General features: G+C 50.2%; 1 protein-coding gene across 1 annotated transcript in view; it reads left to right on the top strand.

The window, feature by feature from the left end:
• The window catches only part of PDZD2 (PDZ domain containing 2), a 216,701-nt gene that overhangs the window by 193,470 nt on the left and 5,918 nt on the right, over positions 1–17,313 (top strand). The window contains exons 17-22 of the mRNA XM_040630519.1: positions 123–919; positions 3,826–3,970; positions 6,780–10,830; positions 11,625–11,742; positions 14,901–15,002; positions 15,694–15,955. Coding sequence (XP_040486453.1) covers positions 123–919; positions 3,826–3,970; positions 6,780–10,830; positions 11,625–11,742; positions 14,901–15,002; positions 15,694–15,955 — 5,475 coding nt within the window. The remainder of the gene's footprint in view (positions 1–122; positions 920–3,825; positions 3,971–6,779; positions 10,831–11,624; positions 11,743–14,900; positions 15,003–15,693; positions 15,956–17,313) is intronic.

Genomic DNA, 17,313 nt, shown 5'->3' with positions numbered 1-17,313 from the left:
ATGGTTGGCAGTTGTGAACGTGGGAATGCTCCTGTGTAATGGGGAGGGGGGCGTAAATTATAAAACCAGGCCAGACGGGAAACCCTATTTCATTTGGCTATTTCTTTCCCCATCCCCACCAGCCCACAAGGAGCCAGGAAAACCCAGGGCCAACAGCCTCGTGACTCTAGGAAGCCAGCGGACCTCTGGGCTCTTCCACAAGCAGGTGACGGTTGCCAGACAAGCCAGTCTCCCTGGGAGCCCGCAGGTCCTCCGAAACCCTCTCCTCCGCCAGAGGAGGGTGGGCTGCTATGACACCGAGGATGCCAGTGATGAGGAAGAGTTCGACGGCGAAGGGGACTGCATTTCCCTCCCGGGGACCCTCCCCGGTCCCAGCAGGCCTCTGACAGAGAATGACTCTAGGCACGTCCTGATGACCTCTTCCAAGGTCATGGGTATCAACAGCCAGGGGGAGCATCCCCAGAAAACTGTGGTCAGCAAGGCCTCCTCAGTGCCTCTCCTTGGCAGCTCACTGGACTTAGAGGAGAGTGTCCCAGAGGGTCTGGGGGACACTCCTTCTCATGCAGCCAACCTGCTGGCCTCTGCGAAAGCCCCCAAGGGTGGCCCTGGCTGCTCAGGGAGGAAGGAACTCTCAGGATCGAAGAGTTCGCCCAAGTTGGAGTACAAAGCCGATACTGGTGCCCAGAGTCTGGGGAACACAGATACCCCTAGGTCCGCCCAGCAGAAGAATGACAGCCTGGCGTCCAGGCACAAACCAGTGGCCAGGGTCAGCCCACACCACAAGAGGCCCGAGGCTGACGCCAGGCCCAGCAGCTCAGAGACAGCACATCTGACTGATGGAGGCGATGGCTCGTGTGTCCAGGCCACTTCCATCAAAGAGACCAGGACTGGTTCTCATCCAGGTGGAACTGTGGAGAAGGTAATTGACTTCTTCTTCGTAACTTGGGACCTGAGTCACTACTGTGTGAGTGACGATGGGGTGTGTGAGAAGCAGGCTCTCCGCCAAGCAAGGAGCCTGATGTGGGACTCGATCTCAGGATCTGGGGATCATGACCTGAGCTGAAGGCAGACGCTCCACTGACTGAGCCACCCAGGAGCCCCTCCCCATACCTTGTTGTGAGAATCACATGAAATAATGGCCATGCGTTCACCTAGCAACTAAGCACGGGCCAGGGCGCCTGGCTGGCTCAGTCGGTGGAGCGTGTGACTCTCGATCTCGGGGTTGTGAGTTCAAGCCCCATATTGGGTGTAGAGATTAAAAATAAAATCTTAAAGAAAGAAAAAGAAACTTATAATACACCACTTTAGATGCAAGTCAATATTATTTATGTTACAACTTGGTTACACATAGGCTAGAATGACCCAGAATTGTCAAATTGCTCGTTTTTACTCAGTATACCTCCATCTAAGCAAGGAGAGAGTAAGAGACGCATGTGTTGTTTACAATCTCAGCATAAGTAGTTTCTCTCTGAGGTGATTGTAAGGCCATATCTGTAAAGATGCGTGTTCAAGTGGTTCATACAAACATATAAACAGACCCAGAAAATATGAAGTCATGAAAACTATTAGGCAGAAGGGATTTTTGTTAACTTTATAGAAAAAGCAGACACATGCATCTTTCTTCATCCTCCTAAAAAATGTTATTACTTCCAACTAGCATGTATATATATATATATATTTTTTTTTTAAGATTTTATTTCTTTATTGGGGGGAGCACAAGAAGGAGGGGAGCACAAGTGGGGGGAGGGGCAAAGGGAGAGGGAGAAGCAGACCCTCGGCTGAGCAGGGAGCCCAGTTCCGGGGCTCGATCCCAGGACCCTGAGACCATGACCTGAGCAGAAGACAGAGGTTAACCCTGAGCTGTCCAGGCCCCCCTAGCATATGTGTTTTAAAATGCAATTTTCAGCTAATAGGCTAACGCCTTCTTTCAAGAAAGTCTCCTCAGCCAGTTTTGAATAACTATATAATCCAGGGGGGTTATTCACAATAATTTATATCTATATAGAGCTTTTGTCATTGTGAATGAGTATTCCCAATAAGAATTTTGAGAAGCATTTAAAACTTTTGCACAAAAGTTTAACTCTTCTCATTAAAAATTTAGTTCAAAAATATCATTTCATTTACACATGAGGAAGAAAATAAAATGCAGTCCCATTAAGTATTTATGCTCAAATACTGGAATCTTCAAAAGAAAAAACCTTAGGTAAGTAAGTTGTCTTCTGCTGTTTTTATTTAATACTTTTTAAATAGAGATGAAGTCACATAACATAAAATTAAACATTTTAAAATATGGTTCAGCTCTCTCCTCTACTGCCGCCTTCAGGCCACTTTATGACTCCTTACCTCGGACGGTGAATTTCAACTAAATCGGATTTAACTTCCTAGTGAGTTTTTTTTTTTTTTCCTTACAGTAGGTTTTAGATAGAAGAAAGGAAGGTAAAGTAATTGACACTTGGCTAAAGTGAAATTTTGGACTATTAAATGTGAATTTCATTTATCCAGATAAGTCCTGGCCCTAAATACCAAACTGAGGAGCTGACCTTACATGCTTGGTTGGATATCACTGTGCAGTATGAAGACAGTAATACCTTACCTCTAGGTACCCTTTCGTGGGCTGCATGTCATTTTTATAATGGCTCATTTAATCATCTTTTATTTAATACTCTATGAGGGCTGCCTGGGTGGCTTGGTTGGTTAAGTGTCCGACTCTTGATTTCAGCTCAGGTCATGATCTCAGGGTCATGGGATCAAACCCGGTATCAGCCTCCCTGCTGAGCTTGGAGCCTGCTTAAGATTCTCTGTCTCCCTCAGCCCCTCGCCTACTGCGCTCGCTCGCTCTCTCAAAAAAAAAAGTTAAAAAAATAAAATAAAACTCTATGAGTTAGGACAAGTCTTATCCCCATTTTGTCCCCCGTTTTTCTACTGTGGTAAGATACACGTAACAAAAGCATACAGTTCCCGTCGTATAGGTTCATAACGTGCGACCATCACCCACATCTCCAGAAATTTCTGTACCCATTATACAATAACTCTCCATTCCCCATCCCACCAGCCCCCAGAAACCACCAGTCTACTTTCTGTCTCTCTGATGTTGATGACTCTCAGTACCTCATCTGAATGGAATCAGTATTTGTCTTTCTATGAACTGGCTTATTTCACTTCCCAAAATGTCCTTAAGGCTCATCCCTGTTGCAGCATGTGTCAGAATGTCCTTCCTTTCTGAGGCTGAGTAATAGTCCGTTGTAGGTCTAGTCCATGTTTTGCTTATCCATTCATCTATCAATGGACACTTGAACTGCTTCCACGTTTTAGCTCCTGCGAACAGCGCTATCAACACGGGAGTACACACACTGCTTAGAGAACCTGCTTTCAATTCTGGGTATATACCCAGAAGTGTGATATCTGAATCGTATGGTATTTCTATTTTTATTTTTTTGAAGAACGTCCATACTGTTTTCCGTTGTGGCTGCACCGTTTCCCATTCCTGCCAGCATTGCACACGGTTCCAGTTTCTCAACAGCCTTGCCAACACCTGTTAGTCCTATTTTGGCTCATAGCCACCCTTGCGGGTGTGACGTGACATCTGCGCGTGATTCTGATTTGCATTTCCCTCATCACCTTCATTTCAAAGTTGAGAAAACCAAGGCTTAGGAAGCATGTAAGACCGTGCAATTTCTATGGCCTTACACCCAGAATCTGGATCCTGTGGCTCCTAGTTAAGGGCTCTCTGAAATTTCCCAAAGCAGCTCTTTTCTGTGTGTGGTGTCTTAGGGCGCAGAAAACCTGAAAGCTGTCGACAGTGACTTGTGGTTGTCATTGTGCCAGGAATCTCTGGGGAAGCTGACCGTGGGCGATGGGCGTGTCCCTGCCAACTGGGGGCCTGCCAGTGCCCCGCCCCACCCAGACGCCGGCCACTGCACAGAGAACGTGTTCGAAGCTGCACCGGAGCAGGGGCAAAAACCTGGGACAGGTAAGATGATTTTATTGCTTGTTAAGTTCAAGATAGGAGGGCAGAAGTTACCCTAATAAAAATGTTACATGTGGAGAACTTGGAGGGGGAAAAAACCTCTTCCAGAGATTAATGATATTTACAGGCTGCCTGCATTTAACAACTTTACTAGATTGTTGTGCCTTAACTCATAGTTTTATTTTATTTTTTTATTTTTTTTTTTTAATTAATAATGATTTTTTATTATATTATGTTAGTCACCATACAGTACATCCCCGGTTTTCGATGTAAGGCTCGATGATTCATTAGTTGTGTATAACACCCAGTGCACCATGCAATATGTGCCCTCCTTACTACCCATCACCGGTCTATCCCATTCCCCCACCCCCCTCCCCTCTGTAGCCCTCAGTTTGTTTCTCATAGTCCATAGTCTTTCATTTAACTCATAGTTTTAATTCCCCATCAGAGCACGTCCATTTTCCGCCAGTTGACACTCTTTACCTATTTTGTGACGGGTACCTTAATGAATGAGACGTGAGATGACATAGAGGAGCTCCTGCCCTTCAGAATTTCAGCACTCGGCCCACGTGAAATCAAATGCACTGAGAAGTATTTTTGACCTCCTGCATCCGCAGAATAGAATATTTGAGCAGCGTGCTGAGGTCAACAAGATGCTCCCGGCCTGCGTGACTGGCACTGGCCCCCAGCAGGCCGTCCTAAGCACTAATGCGTCTGTCTCAGCACCTCTGTGACCCACTCTAGCTAGGAAACTGCCCTGATGTCTTCTGGGTCCTTCTGCACCTGCAACAACGCTTGCAAAGGCTGCTGGGCCCTCCTCCCCGTCATTTGCCATAATTGAGTCAACATCCTTCCCATTATGGGACACTTGAGGGGGGGGGGTTACAAGGGAAGGATCATTTGAAAGGTGACATCAAGGGCTGCCTCCATGTCATTTAATCTCCCTCAAAAACGCTTTTCAGTTATTAGGGTTTGTTCAGCAAGTGAATCTGAAGCTGAAGACTAGCCTTCAAATCCCCTCTGTTGTCTCAGCACAACTTTTCCCCATAATTGGCACCAGCAGAAGCGGGAAAATCATTCTTTTTTCTTTTTTCCCCAAAGATTTTATTTATTTATTTGACAGAGAGAGACAGCCAGCGAGAGAGGGAACACAAGCAGGGGGAGTGGGAGAGGAAGAAGCAGGCTCATAGCGGAGGAGCCTGATGTGGGGCTCGATCCCAGAGCTCCGGGATCACGCCCTGAGCCGAAGACAGACGCTTAATGACTGCACCACCCAGGCGCCCCAGGAAAGTCATTCTGAAGGGAATTCAAAAGGTTGAGCAGAGAAGGACAGGAGCCCATGGATTCAAATCTTTGTATGTCCCTCGCCTTCCACAGGCACCTGGGGAAGTTACATACAGTCTCCACGAGTGTCCTGATGGGCCGGCCTTGTTGTGGCCAGGTGCTCTGTACACAGAGGTCATCCAGGCAGGGTTTAGAGAATGGCATGGACTGTGGACCTGACTTCCCAGGTGACCCCTGGCTATACACTCTGTGATGCTGGATCCATGGCTAAACCACACTGTGCCTCAGTTCCCTACCGTTCCAAAGCAGATGGTGACAGGACCTACCTCACGGTGTTGGGAGGAAAATGAAGTGCATGAAAAACTCTTAGCACAGTGCTAAGTCCTAATAATTAGTCCTTAATTGTTGACATAAGAACTTCAGGAGGGGAAAGGCATATGCAATTAAGATGATTTGCGTGGGAGATGTGGAGGGGGTGTAACATTTCGGTAGACAGTCTTCTCAAAGCAGGTGCTTTCATTGTGACTGTTTCACTGTAACCCCTAGTTCCGAAGAAAAGAGCAAATAATGTTCTGTTTTATGCCAGTGTCCCCTGATTATCAGATGCCATGTGCCAGAGGCAGACAGATTAACCTGAGAGTGTGCAGGGCCTTATAAGGAGGCATCTCCAGGACAGAGGCCGTCCAGAACCCACTTCATGGAATGACAATTTCCCGCTGTCCCTGGCATTGACACCTTTCCCTGCACTCCTCCGATCACAGGCTCGCTCTTCACTGCTTTCATTCCATTTTCTTCTTCATCTTCCTCTCATCACTGTGTGGTCAGCTCTCCCCACAGAGCCCCATCCGTCCCCAACCCTTCTGTCCACGCTTCCCAGGTCATGTGGCCTTCCAGTTCTCCCAGTGCTCTGAACACGCTCACAACACAGTTCAGGCGCAGTGCAAGCTTGCATCCTTCTGCAGCTCCTGTGTGTCTCCCCAAAGTAGCCTCCTCTCTCCTCTCCTGCACTGAGCACTAAGTGCCCAAAGGTCAGCACCTGACTGTTTTATACTTTACGGCTTACAACCCACACCGTGGGGCCAAACCCACGATGAGAGCTAAACCGGAGACCCGAGCCCTCCGCAGAATGAGCACAAAGCTAAGGGATGGAACAGAACCACAGCCTGACTCCTGAGGCTTTTGCCACCAGAGGGCTGGTATAAAGAGGATTTCTGGTGTCCCCATCCTTAAAAATAACGGTGAGAGAAAAGGGCAGAAACAAAGGTTTATTCTGCCAGCCGGTCTGAGTTATTTCAGGGCATCTAGGGCAGGGTGGTTTGTTAGATGGGAGTGCTCTGTAATTTCAGAGGCAAAAACAGAAAGACAAGAAGGCATTTAGGTTGTGGAAGGTCTTTCTGGGGGGAAAAAAAAACCTTTCTTTTGAGATTAAGTTTTCCTTTTTTTTTTTAATTCACAGTTTTTCTGTTTTCTCACATTTTCCCCTCTCTCTCCCCTGTCACCCCACCTTTCGTTTATATTCTCAACCCAGGACCGGATGGCCCCCCAGACCTCACCCCTACCCCAGGACAGAAGGGGGCATCTCACCCTGACCCCAGCAAGACCTCAGTGGACACAGGGCAAGCCAGGCGGCCTGAGGAACCTGGAGAGCCAGTGTCATCCAGGGTTCCTGAGTCTGAGGACAGATGTCAAGTCAGACTCACCCCGGAGCGCAGCTCACCCCCCAGGAAGATGGCAGTGGCTCGGCATGACTTCAGCAACACTCCGGCAGCGCCAGAAGCCGACTCGCCCAAGAAGGCAGCTGCCCACAGGGGAGGCCCTGAGGCAGAGGGGGCGTCTCCAGCTAGTACTGTCCTGTCTCGAGACCTCATGTCCCAGGAGGAGAGACAGAGAGTTCCCGGTAACCACAGCAAGGCTCTGCAAACAACAGGAGTCCTCGTCCCTGAAAACTCCCGGGGCTCTGCTCTGCTCAAGGGAACAGACTGTGTGTCTGAGAGGGCCCCGCAGGCCAGCCCCACCCTGCCGTCAGCTGCTGACAAGGCTGGCAGGGTGTGCGGCAGTGTCTCCGGCCACTGCTGCCCCAGGGAAAGTGGGGGCAGTCCTGTGACTGACATCGACAAACTCATCAAGGAGCTGGATGCTTCAGAACCAAGACTTCAGTCTCCTCAGAAAGGGGACTGGTTGAGTCAAGAGGGACATTCTCAGGGCCAACCTCCAGCAGGAGCCGGAAGCGGAAGTTCGCACCCTGCTGGGCCAGTCATGGGGAACCAGACCCCCACCCTGAGGAGGGCCTGGGCAGCTGCTGGACAGCCCCCTCACCCACAGTGGGCTTCCCAGCCTTCAGTTTTGGATTCCATTAATCCTGACAAACATTTTACTGTGAACAAAAACTTTTTGAGCAACTACTCTAGAAATTTCAGCAGTTTTCACGAAGATAGCTTGTCCCTGTCAGGCCCGGGTGACAGCACAGAACCATCCCTCTCATCCATGTATGGTGATGCGGAGGACTCGTCTTCTGACCCTGAATCACTCACTGAAGCCCCACAAGCTTCCACTGGGGACAACTGGTCACCTCCTCATTCCCGTGGGTCTTCTCACAAGGAAGACACTACGGAGTCTGAGGAGGAGCAAATTGAGATTTGTTCTACAAATGGTTCCCCCAATCCACCCTCAACTACTGCTCATGCACCTGCCCAGGCTGCACCCTGCCCTGTGTTGGCCAAAGTTCTGCCATTAAAGCACAGTGCCATGAGTCACGTGGTGGGAAAGCCATGTGAGAGAGCATCCTTTGTGCCGGGCACCTCCTGCCCTCCAATTCCAGACTCTTCCCAGCCATTTTCTCTCTTGGATATAAGCTCTCAGGAGCATGAACTTCACGCAGACAGAAGGATATTACATTACCCCAGGCCCTTGTGTGAAGAAGGTACCCTGGTATCCACTAGCCCTAGCTCAGCTGTGGAGAACGGCCAGCCTCCTAAAGCTGCCAGGCATTTCCACAACCTTCCGGTCACTCTCAGCAATCTGAACATGGTAAATGGTTTAGAACATGACCTGCTGGGTGACAAAACCCCAAATAAGAAGCAAGAGACAAATGTCAATGCAACTGAAAACCGGTCCCCCTTCAGTGTGGATGCCCCTAAGAATGGAGGATCCGTTTTGACGAATCTGCACATCTCTGAAAGTCAAGACATGGAAGACGTGCTCCAGAAACCAAAACTGACCTCCAGGAGGCCCATCATGGCCTGGTTTAAAGAAATAAATAAAAATAGCCATGGTACACATGCGCAGGGCAAAGCTGAAAAGGAGCAGCCCACGGGGCCCGCCAAAAGCCCTGACTCCAAAAGTCAGGGGTCGAGTCCCAGCCACAAAAAGGGGGTTGCTGGGCTTCAGAGCCCCCCTCAGCTGAAACTGAGTCTGGAAAATAAAGACCCACCAAAAAAAGGTTCCGTGGAAACACTTTTAAATAACTGTCAGAAACCCAAATCCGGTCCTAAGCTGAAGAGACTGAGCATCAAAAGTAAAAGCAAAGCCACTTGGGAGGCGCCTGCTGCTCCTGTGGTCAAGGCTGGTGGGCCGGACCCCAGGAGACCCCTCACGTCACCCCAGACCTCCCACAGGATGCTTCCCAAGGGAGCGGCCCACCGGCTCCACACAGCGGAGCACGAGGAGCCGGACAAGAACGGCCCAGCCCCTCCCAGGCCCCCCCAGTCCGTGCTGGAGAGCAGGCCGCCTGCTGCCTCGGGGGCGCCGAAGCCCCCCACGTCCGAGACGAGCGTCACAGCCTTCGTTTCACCCCACACCTCCCCCAAGGCTGTCCCCGAGCAAGGTGCGTGCCGTCGAGCCCACGCGGCTTTCCACTCAGAGCCCGACGGAGCTTGCGCAGCCGCCCCCGCGTCTCCCGGGTGTGGGCCCGAGGGCAGGGCGCCCCCTGCGGCCTCGGGGAGCAGCGCGTCCACGGCCGCTAACTGGCAGGTCCCGCCTCCCGGGCAGGGCGCACGGCGCGGGTCCAGCCCGGCGGATCCAGCCCCCGGGGCCGCCCAAGCAGGGGCGTCCGGCGACAAAGGAAGCAACGTAATTGCTGGTGATCCCCTAGAAAGAACCAACCAGCTGAAAATCGTTGACATTTCTTGTGCAAGAATGCCAAAGAATGCCTGCGGTGACAAGCCCGCTGAGAGTGACAGACTAGGGGCGTTCTGGGCCCACAGCAACTGTCAGGAGAAGAGTGGAGTCAGACCTTGTCACCAGTCACTGGAGCCGTCCCCAGATCACCCGTCCTCACTCCCATCTCGGGCCCCCCAGGTGGAGCAGGACCCCCAGCGATCTTTCAGCGTGGCAAAGCTGGCCTCTTCCTGCTCCTCCCCACAGCCGCCGGCTAAAGCAGCCGATTCCTCCCCGGCGAAGGCGGGCCAGGCGTCGGGCTCCCTGGGGCTGCCCAAGAAGGGCGCACCAGCGGGCCCAGCACCAGATGACCATCCGTGCTTCACACCCAGGCCGGCGACCAGGACCTACTCCATGCCCGCCCAGTTTTCAAGCCATTTTGGCCGGGAGGGGCATGCCCTGCACAGCCCAGGTCGTTCTCACCGGGACAGCCAGACCCCTGCAACAAGTGGGGGCCTCCTCGAGGCCAAGGCATCCAGAGGCGGTGTCCTTGGCCTGGCTAACGGACAGGGTATATATAGCGTAAAGCCCCTTCTGGAGACTTCGAGGAACCTTCCCACCACAGACGAAGGGGATGTCCTTTCAGTGCAAGACAGGAGCTGCCTAGTCACAGACAAAATCAAGGTCACCAGAAGACATTACTACCCTGAGCAGAACTACGAATCTACCTCATTTTTCTCTGTGAAGCAGAGGATCAAGTCTTTTGAGAACCTGGCCAATTCTGACCGGCTGGTGGCCAAGTCTGGGGCGTCCCCTTTTTTGTCAGTAAGCTCCAAGCCTCCCATTGGGAGACGGTCGTCTGGCAGCATTGTTTCCGGGAGCCTCAGCCACCCTGTTGACCCAACGGCGAGGTCGCTGAGACGCAGCCTGAGTTCCTGCAGCGAAAGCCAAAGCGAAGCCGGCAGCCTCATCCCCCAAATGACCAAGTCCCCGTCCAGCACAACGCTGACGCTCTCCCGGCAGCACCCGGCGGAGGCCAGTAACAAGGGCCCTGACTCGGACCCAAAGAAAGCACTTGGTCCTTCAGGGGTTCCCACCCCGAGTGTGACGCCAGCCTCTCCCGTCAAGAGAAACAAGTCCTCGGTGCGCCACGCCCAGCCCTCGCCCCTGTCCCGCTCCAGGCTCCAGGAGCTGCGAGCCTTGAGCATGCCCGACCTTGACAAGCTCTGCTCTGAGGACTTCTCGGCGGGGCCCACCGCCGTGCTCTTCAAAACCGAGCTGGAAATCGTCCCCCGGAGGTCGCTTGGCTCTCCCGCTGGAGGCCTCAACGGGTCCACTGCCCTGTCATGCCCCATGAAGCGGGGGGACGGGGCCTGTCCAGGAGGAAGCAGCCCTAAAGCCAGTGAGCCTGGGGTGCCCAGTTCAGCCCATCATGTGGGTGAAACCACCCGGGATCTGCCTTCTGGAAAAGGCTGGTCGGTTAAGTAAGTATCTGCCTCTCCCCTTTTATTCAAATATATTTTTTTAAATTATGAACTAGCTTTAGGGTTATAGAAGAGCTCCAGAGATGGTGCAGAGAGCTCCCGAGCAGAACCCGTCCTCCAGCCCCTCCCGATGGGAACCTCTTACGTGATCACGGCTCCGTTGGCAAAAGGAATGAACACTGGAAGAACACAATTAACTAAACCTCAGACTTCAGATTTCACTGAACGAATTTCACTGACATGCCTTTCCTCTTCCGGGGTACCGCACTACACTCGGCCCCCTTTCTCTTTAATATCACGACTAGAACCCCACAGTGCCTGCGGAGAAAGCGTGTGCCAGAATGGTGCTCTGAAGAGGAGGCCTGAAGGGACCGGGCCCTTAGGCAAGAGCACCCCCCGTGAGAGGTGAGAGCGGACAGCGCAGGCTGCACCTCGGGAGAACCTGGGCCTCTGAACGTGACCAGAGCTCAGAAAATTGCTAACATATTTTAAAGAATATTTTTTTAATATGTCAGAAATTTTCTTGTAAGTTCCAGGATTGGTTCCCTAACATCTTGGAGGGATCCCAGAAGCCATCGTGCTTCCCAGCGCTGTTGGCAGCGAATGAAGTTCCTGTCAGAGCTCTCCGGTTTCTTCCTGTAGTTTGAATGCAGAGTTGTTATGACCAAAAGAGAGCATGGCAATCGGAAAATGCCTGCGATTTGGTAGAAAAGAGGTGGCTTTAAATACGTCCTTATGAAATGGAAAAATCACCTTTTTCTTTAATGTTCTTCAAACATATTTATATTCTTCAGTTTGGATCAGCTTCTCATCTCAGCGGGGGACCAGCAAAGATTGCAGTCTGTTTTATCATCAGTGGGGTCCAAATCGACCGTCCTCACTCTCATGCAGGAAGCGAAGGCACAATCAGAGGTGAGTGAAACCCGACAAGCCAGGGAGAGGGAGCGGCGGCCCCCCGCCCCGGGTCGTGCAGGGAGCTCTTCCGCTGGGTCTCACTTCTGTCTCGCTTGCAGCTTGCTCCGCAGACTAGGCCTTGTCTTGAATTCCAGGCGCAGCTGCTGTTGTAATTCCCCAGTAGTGACTAGCTGCCGTCCTCCTCACCCCCCACATCTGGAGTTTGTCCACAGAGGGCCCTCAGAACAGAACTGGGTTGGAGACGTGCGGGAATGACCACAAGCACATCTCTGCACCTAGGTGGACAGTACGGACTTCTCAGGGGAGCCCCCTGGTGGGGAAGTGGGTTAGCGCATCTGTGGAGACCTAGCCGGGCCCCCAGTGTAAGAGCTTCTGAAGCCTGGGGTTCAAGACAGTGTGGCTAACGGGTCCTTACAGATGAAGTCCTCCCATAAGTTGGAGGTGACAGTAAACAACAACAAAAGCAAGTATGGGTTCATATCTAGAATGTGTCTCTGAAGAACATTAATTTCTCAGGAGAGAAATTCATAGAGATTTGAACCCTAATAAATATTTCTATTTCGAGAAAAAAGCAAATATGAACAATTTTTCTCGGCTGGTAATATACTTGGGTCAGTGACAGGCCTGAAAACACTGTTCCAGAAATCCTAATATTACCCAGAAGGGCTGTGGTGTTGGTATCTACTAAGGAGTGAACCAGGGTAGAGAGGAGACCGGTTGCCCTGAGCTCACACTCCCTCTGGTCCTCAGCCCACTGGTTTGGGTCTGTGCAGTGAACCTGGAGATATCCAGCATTCTTCACTTTCAGCGAAAGGGACTAGTCTGTCCTCTCCCTTCTTCCTTCAACTGTGTCAATAAGTAATCGTCTCCTGCATGCGAGTCTTGTTCTGGCATTTCCAGTCAAGGTGGCACGGTGGGATCACACTTTGCCCGGTCCCATTTCCTCTAGACATCTTACAGTATTAGAGAAAACAGGGCAGAAAACCAGAAAGTCTCAACCAGCTCACAAACGGGATGCACATTTTCAGGGACCACAAACAAAAGGGGCAACTTTTTGTGTGGACAGGATGTCAAGCGCCACCAGAAGGGGTGGGGAGGCATCCTCTGGGGCCTCCGACCCCCCTCACTCTGGTTCCACATTCACCACCAGACAAGTACTGTGGTTTGGTGTGGAAGGGCATTCCTGCTTGGGTCAGAATGCGTCTTTTCCCCTTATAATCCTGCAGTCTCCAGTGGCTTTCACAAAGCACTGTGAGCAAAGATGTCCTCACTTTACCATCTTCAGGAGTTTCCTGCTTGCTTTTTTAGTGAGTGTGGTTTGTGGGGGGGCTGAAAATGGAACTGCACACAATTCCCTGTGGCTTCCTGTTGGGGGCGCTGTTAGAGGTGGAAAACAAGCCCCGCTCCTCTGACCTCAACCCACCCAAACCTTGGGGAGCTCTCGGTGGTGGGTGTAGCTTCCCTGATGCTGTGCTAAGCTACTTAGAGGCAAGATGTGGCCTGACAGTCAGCTTCTAGCACACCTGTATCCTCAAACACAACTAGAAAATATATTTGAGTAAATTAAAATTGCGGTGCTATGTCCTGGAATGCAGGAGAATCCCATTTTCAAATACTGTCTTTGCTCCCATAAAGGCACTTAAGTAGCTGAGAAGTACTATTTTAGTATCAAACAAACATTACTTCCCAGAAGCTACACAAAGGTCATTTGCCAGACCACATGCTCCCATTTTCACTGAGAAAGCCCGGTCCTCCCTCTCTCCACTGAACAGTGTCTGAGCGTGTAAACGGTTAGACTTATCCGTAAAGTCAAAATCCCCCCAAAGTCTGCCCAATATTCTAGTGTCAACATATGGGAATTTGGGTTGAACGAACTTCTTCAGGGAGGTGTAAAATGCTTGGGGTTACTCTTTAGGACACACTAAGAGCACTGAACTCTTTTTCTTTTAAATACTGGGTTCCTTCCCCAGCACACTACGGAGCTGGTTCTCTTTTCAGTGTTTTCACTTTCTCTCGTCAAAGCAACCCTGAAGGGTTATGATTAGATTCTTTTTCTCTTGCTGGGCTGAGAAGACCTTGAACTGATAGATTATAAATGACTTCGCGGGGAACCTAGCAATGCGGATCTTTAAAATGTTGTTCAGTCATATATAGTGTGTGAGCGAAGAAAGTCAAAATTCAGAATTAGCCCAACTCAGTTATTTTAAAATATTTTATTTCAAAATATCTTTTGTTTAATGCTTGAAACATAGGACAGTCCTTTGTTACTTACCCCTGGGACACTACTAGGAATGTTCTAGTCTTGATACGAGTTGACAAAGTACTTTCTGTTTTTTAACATAGGTTGTATTTTATGACAGTTCCTTAACTGAACCTGAAATCCAACGAACTAACTGCATATGGCGGGGGGGCCTACACCAGTGGCTTCGGTGTCCCTCATCCTGCCTCTTGGCGCTGCGTCTCTCTGCTCTCGTTGACACTGGCTTGGCTGAATGGTAGACTTACACAGTTGTACAGTAGAGCATCCCCTCCATGATCAAATTATGTGCTATGACCAGATGTGGGAAGACCTAATCTGGTGCCTGGATAGCTAAGTTGTCCCCTGTCCCTGCCCCATCCTGGTTCACGTCCACCCTGCCCGTGGGTCTGTGGGTACAGGATGGACCCTCAAAACGCCACCATGTCAGCACCACCCAGGAGGGGTGCAGGAGCTTGAGAGGAAGCTCCTCCGCTTCCAGGACTGCGTGAAAGCTCCTGACACACCGGGGTCCGTGTGAGCAGCTCTGCAGCCCCGCACGAGGACTCACAGCGCAGCTCCCTACCCCTTGGCACGAGGAACATACGGTTGACTCCTGAACAGCACAGTCGACTTACGCACGAGATTTTCACAGTATTACAAATGCATCCTCTTCCTTATGATTTTCTTAATCACATGCTTCTTCTCTAGCTTTAAGAACAGAGTCTATAATACAACAGAGATAACAGGTAGTACCCGGCTGTTTCTGTTCTAGGTAAGGCTCCCAGGCAATGGCAAGCTGTTAGTGGTGAAGTTTTAGGGACGACGTTCTATGCAGATGTGACAGTGCAGAGGTCGCTGCACCACCCCCCGCGTTATTCGAAGGCCAACTGTACTTTTTTCTGTTTCTTTTTACTAGAATAAAGAAGATGTTTGCTTCATAGTCTTGAATAAAAAAGAAGGCTCAGGTCTGGGATTCACTGTGGCAGGAGGGACAGATGTGGAGCCCAAATCAGTTGTGGTAAGTGACCACGTCGAGATGCTCGCAGGGCAGTCACTCTTGACGCAGCCTCAGCGGTGATCAGGACAAAATTCCTGTCCGTGAGTTCACAGAATGCTGGTGTTTGTTTCCTCCTAACAGAGCAAAAATGGAAAAGTGGGGGAAGTAGGACATAATCTAGCCATTGGCAAAGATCCACATTTTTACCACAGAGCTGACTGATGTGCAGACTGAGTGACCCATTCGATGCCAATACGTATAAGCACAGTTTTCTGCAATTTCCTCATATTCACCTGAACATTTTATTTAAGCACTAGAAAACACTAGAATTAACTGACCAAATCTGCATGTGCTTCTGAAACTTCTTCCTTCTCAGGAACAGCCTCCAGTTTTAGATCACTCAGAGGCGTCTGAGATCATCAGGGAGGCCACCCCCGTGAGACCAGACCACGTCCTGTTCGTTTTTGCGACCTTACTGCCCCACAGAGCACCAAGCACAGATGAGATGCTAGCGGGAAGCTGGAGAAAAGTAGTCAGATGGGGGCACCGACATTTAATTCCAGCCTCACACTGTGTAGGCTTTCGATAAACCATGTTTGTCGGATTTTGAAAACTTGCCCTTAGAAAGTTCCTCTACTACAGATTTGCATCTGCCCTTTTGCTTTTACTGGAGGTTCCAAAGACTTTGGCTTTTGTCTTCTCCACACCCCAGGTACACAGGGTGTGTTCTCAGGGGGCTGCTTCTCAGGAAGGGATTGTGAACCGAGGGGATTTCCTTCTGTCCGTCAATGGCGCCTCGATGACTGGCTTAGCCCATGGAGATGTCCTCAAGATTTTGCACCAAGCACAGCTGCACAGAGATGTCCTCGTGGTCATCAAAAAAGGGAATGATCAGCCCAGATCCTCCAGCAGGCAGGAAGCCAATGGGAAGGGCTCGCTCTCCAGAAAGCCCATCCCCCTGGAGCCCGGTATAGGTAAGTTAGTTCAACAACCAGTAGGGTGTGAGCAGTTGGCAGAGTAGATTCTGGTTGAACAAAAAGGAACCTAACTACTGTTATCGGGGTCAGAGAAATCAAATGTAGGGGCATGTGGGTGGCTCGGTCGGTTAAGCGTCCGACTCTTGATTTCGACTCAGGTCATGATCTCAGGGTTGCGAGACCAAGCCCCACCTCAGGCTCCACAGTGGGCTTGGAGCTTGCTTAAGATTCTCTCTGCCCCTCTGTCCACCCCCCACTCCAAACCATCTCCCTCTAAAAAAAAAAAAGAGTAAGGAATCAAATGTAGTGAAGTCTGTTTGTGTACACTTCTTGAAAAGGCAGTGTTCCTAGTAAGTAAGAAACTACCACCCCTCGTAGTTAAAGCCATACCATCAAAGATTTTAAACGACTGCTTGACAGCTTCTCTACATTTATGAAGGAAGCTCTTTCACATTTATATCTGCTTAGGACTTAAGTGGCCAGTAGGTAAAACACAAAACTCTTGTGATAAGGGGAATCATGGAGAGTATGTAGAAATTCCACTGCCTTTTGTCCTTGGAAAACACCAGGGTTTGTATTCTTTCCTGTTTTAGAAGAACATAAGGAAATGAGGGGGCACAAATGTTTGAAAACAGACTGTAGCCTTAATCAACGAAGAAGAGCTTATAAAAAGTGGTTCAGAAGTGGATTTTCTAAGCTCCCTCCATACTGTCATCCCAAGGCTCACTGGGAAGGCATACGAGGTATTTACTGGGAACTAAGTACCGCTTCGGTTTCTGAAGCACTAGGCAGATTGCAGCCTTCACAGAACGACTTCAGACCGCTGTGGTGCCCTCTCCGTCGGAGCTCAGGAGTAATGCCTTTAGTCTTGAGAGCAAGGAGAGCCCATGGAAGCTCGGTCAGGGCAGTGCCTTCTGGGGAGGCCTTTGGTTTCTTCTCAACATCTCTCCCTAATAAAGTCAAGGGTAGCTGAATTCCTCTCTGTTCACCTTGGCTATCTGTGATTGCTTTGCTGAAAAGAGCACTCATTTCCACTGAGCAAATGGAAAACTCTTGTCCAGATGCCTCCGTGGGCCAGGAGTATTCTCACCCTTCTCCTCTGTTGTCTTACTTTTGCTCTTCTAGAAAACTGAAGCCCATATTGCCCAGCACTGTCTCAATTGCTTGGTCTATTTTCACTGGATCCTAGAAACTTAACATCACAGGAAACCACTAGGCACTTAATCCCAGCAGCTTCCAGAGTTTTTAAGACTCATGAACTCAGGATATAGAAGTCTATCCTGTCATTCATAATCATTAAGTATTCCTGGGACACCTTCAGAACATCTGGCCTTGAGCCAGATTCTGTAGAGTTA

This window comes from Ursus maritimus, unplaced genomic scaffold (assembly GCF_017311325.1).
Source record: "Ursus maritimus isolate PB19 unplaced genomic scaffold, ASM1731132v1 scaffold_15, whole genome shotgun sequence".
NCBI lineage: Eukaryota > Metazoa > Chordata > Mammalia > Carnivora > Ursidae > Ursus > Ursus maritimus.
Note: the sequence above shows the minus strand (reverse complement) of the source record. Positions and strands in the feature narration are given on the sequence as shown.